Source organism: Semicossyphus pulcher, unplaced genomic scaffold, assembly GCF_022749685.1.
Source record: "Semicossyphus pulcher isolate SPU_LCO1_2020_fin unplaced genomic scaffold, fSemPul1.0.p SCAF_23, whole genome shotgun sequence".
NCBI lineage: Eukaryota > Metazoa > Chordata > Actinopteri > Labriformes > Labridae > Semicossyphus > Semicossyphus pulcher.
The window spans coordinates 7,063,308-7,072,134 of record NW_027211697.1 but is presented as its reverse complement, the minus strand read 5'-3'; the positions used below and the strand labels follow the sequence as shown (position 1 = coordinate 7,072,134).

At 37.6% G+C, this 8,827-nt stretch overlaps 1 protein-coding gene across 2 annotated transcripts; it reads left to right on the top strand.

Annotated features, from left to right (window-relative positions):
• Nucleotides 1-937: 937 nt before the first annotated feature.
• xab2 (XPA binding protein 2) lies at nucleotides 938-7,685 on the top strand. 2 transcript variants are annotated; one of them, XM_069674814.1, is made up of 19 exons: nucleotides 938-1,036; nucleotides 1,416-1,564; nucleotides 1,806-1,929; nucleotides 2,021-2,218; nucleotides 2,370-2,504; nucleotides 2,604-2,768; nucleotides 2,962-3,106; nucleotides 3,197-3,348; nucleotides 3,492-3,611; nucleotides 3,713-3,844; nucleotides 4,222-4,353; nucleotides 4,575-4,688; nucleotides 4,801-4,963; nucleotides 5,060-5,250; nucleotides 5,730-5,852; nucleotides 5,960-6,125; nucleotides 7,111-7,237; nucleotides 7,340-7,452; nucleotides 7,583-7,685. In XM_069674814.1, exons 1-19 carry the CDS (start codon nucleotides 1,001-1,003, stop codon nucleotides 7,642-7,644), a joined length of 2,547 nt encoding a protein of 848 aa, XP_069530915.1. In that variant the 5' UTR covers nucleotides 938-1,000; the 3' UTR covers nucleotides 7,645-7,685. The 2 variants fall into 2 exon arrangements, with proteins under 2 accessions (XP_069530915.1, XP_069530914.1); XM_069674813.1 differs by having other exon boundaries at nucleotides 5,960-6,131.
• The last annotated feature ends 1,142 nt before the right edge of the window (nucleotides 7,686-8,827 follow it).

Genomic DNA, 8,827 nt, shown 5'->3' with positions numbered 1-8,827 from the left:
GTAGATTGTAGCTCATTTAGTTAATTTAGAAAATTTGAATTTCATTTCACAATTAACCCCTTTAAGTAAAACATTGGGCCACTGTGTTAAATGGTGTCTACCCATGATAACATTTTGTGAAATCCATTCATTCTAATGGCTACATATTTGTGGCTTGATAATGGTTTCAAAAAGACTTGAACAAAATTACATATAAAGTAATTGCAAATGTTTTATACATCTTATGCAAAAAGAAAACCGCCCTGTGCACTTCCCTCCTGTCTTGATACTTGCTTGTGTTTTATTAAATCTCAAATGTGCGTCACTTTGGACAAAAGCGTCTGCTAAATGAAATTGTAACATTGTTGTAACATTTGAGGTAGATTCCCAGATTTCTCTATCAGACAGAGACACTGACAGAGATTTATTATTACTTTCTTTGACTGTAAAGACAATCATGTACGGTAAAGGGTAAAACCCATTTAGTCTGTGTGTTGTAGGATATACACGACCCTGTATATAACTACAACAAAACGTACCAAGATCATAGTTACCTTCGTGTAACAAATAAATAAATGAAAATGCAGTGTATGTGTGGGAAATATTTTAGATATGATGTCACCAGGTAGGCTATGGCTATGTTCAAGCAAACCTACTCTCAATGTACAATTTGTATAATTGTAAGACAATGTAATATAAAAGAGAAGCTTTAAAATTGTCTAAAAAAGATTGTATACCTATATGACTTTTGATACATGATACATTTTGTGCGCGCAGGATAAATAATCCTAAAAAAATATCCCAGGGTTTACGTACTGAGCATACTGACTGAGCACCATTTTCGGACTACAGACTCCCTGTGGTTTGTAATGTGCTACGCCTTTGCGTAAGCTTTGCGTACTCAGTGACGAAACCGGAAGTATCACTGAAGTGTACACGCTTTGAGCAGTCTTATGAGAGCTAGTGTTAGCAACAGTTAGCATTTCTTTTCACTTCGAACGGTCATTCTCTCTGAAAAGAAATGCCTTCGCTAAACGGAAAACCCGATGTTATATTTGTAAGCTACATTTTATAGTATATTGTATCTATTCTCGTTTGTTGACAACGAGTTAACGTTCAAGCTAACTTTTACTAGAATGCTAGCTTGGATATGTCTGTTAAGTGTTAAAGTTAGCTCATTGCTTATCCTTAGCTAAGACTGATGTTCGAGAGATAACTTGTCAAAAATGATTGGCTCCACCACAATAGTTTAAGCATTTAAATCACGAACTCATAGAAGTTATCGTTGATCAATTTATGTTTATTTTCCAAGCTACTGATGATCATGTAGTAAACGTCTTGGTTACGTTACACTGTCGCGCTAATATTAGCAGACGTAACATCTATAGTTATAATAGTATAAAACCTTTAAGTGCTGTGATTTGTGCTTCAATTAGGAGGACGATGATCTGCCTTACGAAGAGGAGATTATCAGGAACCCATACTCGGTCAAGTGTTGGATGCGTTACATCGAGTTCAAACAGAATGCATCTAAATCTACCCTCAACATGATCTATGAGCGGGCTTTGAAAGAATTGCCCGGCAGGTAACTAACAACAGTGCTTTGTTATAATTGACGCCTTGTTACTGTAATGAAAAGTAGGTCTCTGTATGTACTTGCAAGAGCAGAACATGCAAGAGTATTTTGGCCTTGTGATTAAATTTCTACATTTATGAAACATTGGCAGCAGTTATGATGTTACCAACAATGTTTGGGGTTGTTCAAAGTGTTGAATTATTACATTGACTTTGATATAGGTGACTAATTGTTTGTGTTGTATTTTCAGCTATAAGCTGTGGTACAATTATCTCAGAGAGAGGCGAAAACAAGTCAAAGGGAAATGTATCAATGAACCACCCTATGAAGAGGTCAACAATTGCCATGAAAGGGCACTGGTGTTCATGCACAAGGTAATATTTAATATAAAACTCTTTACTGGACCATTTGAAAGTACAAGATACAGTCTCGTTTTTTTAAACTATTTGTTTTTCCTTAATCTAGATGCCTAGAATTTGGATTGATTATTGCCAGTTCCTTGTGGGTCAGTGCAAGATCACAAAAAGCCGGCAAACATTTGACCGTGCACTCAGAGCTCTTCCTGTTACCCAGCACCCACGCATCTGGCCTCTGTATCTCCGCTTTGTCCGTAACCTGCCGCTGCCAGAAACAGCCATCCGAGTGTACCGCAGGTACCTTAAGGTGAGAGAATAGTTCCCACACAAGGTCTATACTAGGGCATATAAAACATATTTCCTCAAGATCTTATTCGTACAAGAGCATTGGATTACTGTTGAAAAGGAAAGCTAAACGAATTGTTCTAAAATGTGCTGTCTACTCTTTTCCCAAGTAGCTTTCTCCAGAGAATACAGAGGATTACATAGACTACTTAAGGTCTGTTGGCCGCTTGGATGAAGCAGCTGTGCGACTAGCAGCTGTTGTCAATGACGAAAGCTTTGTGTCCAAAGAGGGCAAGTCTAACTATCAAGTAAGATTTTATTCTCATTCCAAAACTTACATTAAGCTTGTTGTTTAAGCTAACTAGGAAAATTAACAAATCTTGGTTTTACGTTTATTTCCTTCACAGCTGTGGCATGAGTTATGCGACTTGATCTCTCAGAACCCTGATAAGGTGACCTCGCTGAATGTAGGAGCCATCATCCGAGGAGGCCTCACTCGCTTCACAGACCAACTTGGAAAACTCTGGTGTTCTTTAGCTGACTATTACATCAGGAGTGGTCACTTTGAGAAGGTGTCTGTCCCCTGTATAGCTTTTATTATGACACATATCAGAAATTTCCGAACATTTTGAAAATTGTTTATTTAGAATACTCTTCTGTTTATATATAGAAATAGTAAGTTTGGCTCAGTTGCATGGGCTTTAATTTACTCTTTGCTTGTTTAACTGACTGACTATGACTATTGATGTGTCCTTTCCTTCTGAGGCCCGTGATGTGTATGAAGAGGCTATCCTAACGGTGGTAACCGTAAGGGATTTCACACAAGTGTTTGATAGTTATGCCCAGTTTGAAGAGAGCATGATCGCAGCAAAGATGGAGACCACTGCTGAGATGGGGAAGGATGAAGATGGTGCGTGTGTAGATTTGTTAATATTGGCAACAGTCTTTGCTTTTACTTCTCTTGACCTGCTAGCCTTACTCTTTGTCCGTCTGTTCCAAGATGACACTGACATGGAGCTTAGACTGGCCCGCTTTGAGCAGCTGATAGCCCGGCGGCCCCTCCTTTTGAACAGTGTGCTGTTGCGGCAGAACCCTCATAATGTCCATGAGTGGCACAAGCGGGTAAAACTCTATGAGGGCAATCCGCGACAGGTATGTTTTAAGCATTTTTACATTTTATGACAATGACAGTGCTCACACAGTTCATAGTTTAAAATTTAACAAACATCTAATTGGTAAAACTTTAATCATAATACACATAAAAAATGCATCTATGCTCGTCATATCTTCTGCAGATCATCAACACCTACACTGAGGCAGTACAGACTGTGGATCCAATGAAGGCCACAGGGAAGCCTCACTCTCTCTGGGTTTCATTCGCTAAATTTTATGAGGAAAATGAGCAGCTCGATGATGTAAGTGACTGATGTCTTTACACAGGGATTCTGGGAAAATGCTATTTTACATCTAATACTTTTTTCTAGTTATAATATGTCTTACATTTACTCTCTCTCAGGCCAGGACCATTTTTGAGAAGGCTACCAAGGTGAACTATAAGCAGGTGGATGACCTTGCTGCAGTGTGGTGTGAATATGGAGAGATGGAGCTACGCCATGAAAACTATGACCAGGCTCTGCGCATACTGAGGGTGAGACACAAACTCATCTGGTGTAATGATTACAGTTGCTATCACTTAAAATAGTGCTGCCGTTTATGCTTGGTGTTTAGTAACATCTAGTGGCAGGACAGAGAAACTACAGTAACTTTATTCTCCCTCCAAAGGTTTTTCTGAAGTTAATTCTTATTCCAGAGAGATCAAACTGAAGATTTTTAAAGTCAGATACTATATAATATATATAATAAGACCCAAGGCTGCATGTCGTAATAGTGTTTTGTTTAGAATTTTGGCATTAAACTTAAACAGTCGCTTGATTGGGAACTTCTTTAAATATTACTTGTATATTTGTGTATAAAAGTTCTGTGGATATTATTGTATGAAATGTTTTTTTAATTAATTTAATTTAGAAAGCTACAGCCATCCCGTCCAAGAAGGCTGAGTACTTTGATGCATCTGAACCTGTCCAAAACAGAGTCTACAAGTCCTTGAAGGTTTGGTCTATGCTTGCAGACTTGGAAGAGAGTCTGGGAACTTTCCAGGTATGTTCATTACACGGCTATGTAATTGCAGGTCATTATTACTACATTTGTGCCGAGATATGTATTAGGTATACATTACATGGAAACATAAATACTGATAATTAGTATTGATTAAGAATCCTGATCTACGATATGCTTTTGGGTGTCTTTAAAATGAGAACATTTTTGTGAGTTGTTTTCTGAATTTTTTGTCTGATTCTTCCTCCATTTTTCTTTTTCAGTCAACGAAAGCTGTGTACGACCGCATTATTGACCTCCGCATTGCCACGCCACAGATCATAATCAATTATGCCATGTTCCTTGAAGAACACAACTATTTTGAAGAAAGCTTCAAAGTAATAAGATGTCTCATATTAACCATACCAGTTTTATATGTCAATATGTTTCTTTGGTAAAATAAGGCTACTGATTAAAAAACATTTCAATTTCTTTGCCAATAACTTATAGGCATATGAGCGTGGTATCGCTCTCTTCAGGTGGCCAAATGTTTACGACATCTGGAACACTTACCTCACCAAGTTCATTGATCGTTATGGAGGCAAGAAGCTGGAAAGAGCCAGAGATTTATTTGAACAAGCCCTGGATGGCTGCCCTGCCAAGTTTGCCAAGAGTAAGTTGCACTGTATGAATTGCAAAACTTGACAGTATATTCCACATTGTTTCTACTGTTTCTTAGCAGAATGTAACCCTTTGCGTTGATTTCCAGCCATTTATCTGTTGTATGCCAAATTGGAGGAGGGATATGGGTTGGCACGACATGCCATGGCTGTCTATGAAAGGGCAACGCAGGCTGTCGAAACCGATGAGCGGCATCACATGTTCAATATCTACATCAAGAGAGCAGCTGAAATTTACGGAGTCACATATACCAGAGCAATTTACCAGAAAGCTATCGAGGTACGTGGTTAGAGCATTGATAAAAAATTGAAGCATGTTTTTTTTCTCTTTTGAATGAATTGGTTCATGTAGGTGCAATTCTGAAAGTAATCATACAATCATAGCAAGTTCCTTGTAATGATCTAAAGAAAATATAAATGGCACCTTAACTGATGAATTTTGTCTGAAGAATTTCTTTTTACAGCACAATTTCATTCAAACTATTAATTTCACAAGGAGAAGAAATAAACTTGGATTTAAACTCTTGTCTGTACAGTATAGACGTAATGTGGTGATATGCTGTACACCAAAGAATAATGGAGAGCCGGCACATATCAAGATTGTGTGCCTACAATGTTCAGGATGTTTTTCCCCAGCTGAAAATGAGGCTAGCACTATTTTATCTGTTGTTGTTCCGCAAAGGCAAAGTAATCATGTTCTCTGTTATGTTCATTGTCAAAATATTTGAAAATCACAATTGCACCTTTGTATGTATTCAGGTTCTTCCTGATGAGCATGCAAGGGATATGTGTCTGCGATTTGCTGACATGGAGAGTAAATTGGGTGAGATTGATCGGGCCAGAGCAATCTACTCCTACTGCTCCCAGATCTGTGACCCCAGGGTAAGATTTACCACCTCCTATGATTATTTGTTTCGGAATAACATAGCACATTTGATATTGCGTATCATAATTCCTCTTCATATATATTCACTAACTTTTTCTTTCAGGTGACAGCCAATTTCTGGCAGACCTGGAAAGAATTTGAGATCCGCCATGGAAATGAGGACACAATTAGAGAAATGCTGAGGATCAAACGCAGTGTCCAGGCCACATACAACACCCAGGTCAACTTTATGTCTTCGCAGATGATGAAGGCCACAACGAGCTCCACAGGTACTGGTAAGAGAGCTTGCGCTCATTTTTAAACCACTGTCCCAGTCCCATCAACTCTTTGGGCTGTACAAGAGATTAGGGGAATGTTTATTATTTTGACATATTAGCTACATATTAGCTACACATTAGCGGTGGACCAATAGTGGATTTTAAAGGCTGATCATTATTAGTTTGCAGCAGTAAATAGCTGATAATTGTGCAAAACTCAAGTAGCTTTAAAAAAAACGAACCTTTTCTGCTGTGTCATCAGTTGGATTATGGTGTTGTTATGCATGCAGTGCTTTACTTCTACTCAAGACTAGTCTGCCCTTTCAGCCTTGTAGTAAAGTCAAGGAACTGCCTGATGTATAAGATAATCAGAAGCACTGATATTTTCAGTAAAAGTGGCCATCAAATAATCACATATGATTGCAATTATTGTTTTACGGCCGGCTCAGTTTAAACCCGCTGTAAAACATGAACAAACACACAGAGAATTGATGCAATAAAATTTTATCTAGCCTAACAGTCAGTCACTATGGAAAAAGAAAATCACTCAGAAATCTAGAAATATATAAAGTGGTGAATATATATATATATATATATATATTTTAAACATTTAGCTCTCTATCAGTTCTCTCCTCATTACGTTGCCAATCTTGTGCTTCTGACATGCTTTGTCCATATGAGAGTGTTGCAACACGTGCACTGAAATCTAGCTGCTATATTCTGTTTAACAGTTTTCAATAGACATTGTCTTAAATTCAAATTTTAAAATAAAATAAAAAGTCAGTCATGAACAGAACCAAGTTCCTTCAATAACAGTTTGAAAAATTTGCTATTCGTTCCAATTAATCAGCCAAACAGATTAATTGGTGGATCTCTAACACACATGCAACATATTTGCCCAACATATTGAGGCAGTTTACTTGAAATGGACAATATTTATTTTCTTCTGTTGCTTTGTTGCTGTGTTTATCCAACCATTTGTTTCTCTTGTGTCAAGTGTCAGATCTCGCTCCAGGCCAAATGGGAATTGATGATATGAAGATGTTGGAGCAGAAAGCACAGCAACTTGCAGCAGAGGCTGAGCAGGATAAACTCAAGCCCAAAGAGAAGATTCTGTTTGTCAGGTTTGTCTTTCTCACCCCTGTGATAAGTTATGCCTTTTACACATAAGACTACATGTTCCAATGGAAATGGAGACGCTAAAAATGTTTTCTGCATATGTCCAGGAGTGACACATCTCGCAGTGAGTTGGCAGAGCTTTCCAAACAAGCCAATCCTGATGAAATCGACATAGATGATGACGATGAGGATGACGATGATGAAGGCCAGGGACCAGAGGGTGAGTGACCCCCACAATGTGCCCAGCCTCGGCAGTAAAACAGAAACAGTTTGTTTGAACAGTAAAGCAGACATGTGTTGTTCATCAGCATGCACATACTAACTATTGTATAATCTCTTTGTCTATACAGAGGTGCAGCTTGAACAGAAGAGTGTCCCCACAGCTGTTTTTGGAGGTCTAAAAGAAGATTGAACTCTTTCAGCTCCCTTGCTGAATTTGGCGAAGATGCATTCTTTAGACATTGAATGGGCTCAATTTAAAAATGTGTAAAAAGCATGGCAGCATTTGTGCCTTCTATGTATTTTCCAAGGGGATTTTTGTAGTGCAGTATACAAAGATATGAGCCTGTATTAGTATTTGATGCAAATTTCTCTCAAGCATGGAGCTGAAGATAAATATGCGATTGAGTAGCTTTTGTTTTGAAAAACGAAAACGTAGTTTCAGGAATTTACAGTGAAAACATTTTTGTACACCTACTGTATGCAGAAACTTTTCTTGACAGGAGCCTCTGCTCTAGAACAGAGGGTATGAGCAAAGCTTCTTTAACGGGGCATTCATTTGAAAGTGAACACAGCATATAAGCCTCACATTGTTGGCTAGATAATCACAAGTTGGAGGGTGACTCGCAATATCCAATGTTTCCAAAAGATTAATTTTTATACGTGTCACTGTCAAATCTAAAAATCATCCTTTAGTTGTTCATGTATAATTGTATAGTGCAATTGAGACAGTTTGTAAGACAGATTGAATAATGGGAAGCCTGTACACATTTTCCAAAACAGGTTATAATCCAGTCGCCCTGCAGTAAATGCTAATTTGGAGTTCCTAATGCTTGTTTTTTGTTATAGTTGCCAGTGTTTACTTGGCTTACTGATCAAGTGTTTATGAATTATGTACCAGCAATTATTGTGGTGACATTTAACTCTTTACATCTCTAAAATGTTCGTTCCATCGTCTTGAAAATGAAGTTGTAATAAAAATGCATTTATACCTGTTTAGTGTCATCACCTTTTTCTGAAACTTGGAAGGATGGAATTTTTTTATTAAAAGAAACGTGAATGAAAGTGATTTAAAAAATAAGTCTTATATTGTTGACGTAACATTCGCAAGTGTCTTGCAAAACTCTATATTTCAACAAAGCTAAACTAGTTGTCTATAATAATGAGCCCCAACATTGCATGTGCAACTTACTTTGTGTGATTACTTTATATATAAAATGTAATGTAGATCTACAAAGGCCTCATGCTTTTAATTATCAACACCCTCTATACAAGTTAAATTGAAAGAGGACTGGAAAAGCTACTGACTTGGAATAAATTCTTTCTTTCATAATTAGATTAAAATAGCTGAGAGGTAATCTCCTTAAAAAGTTACT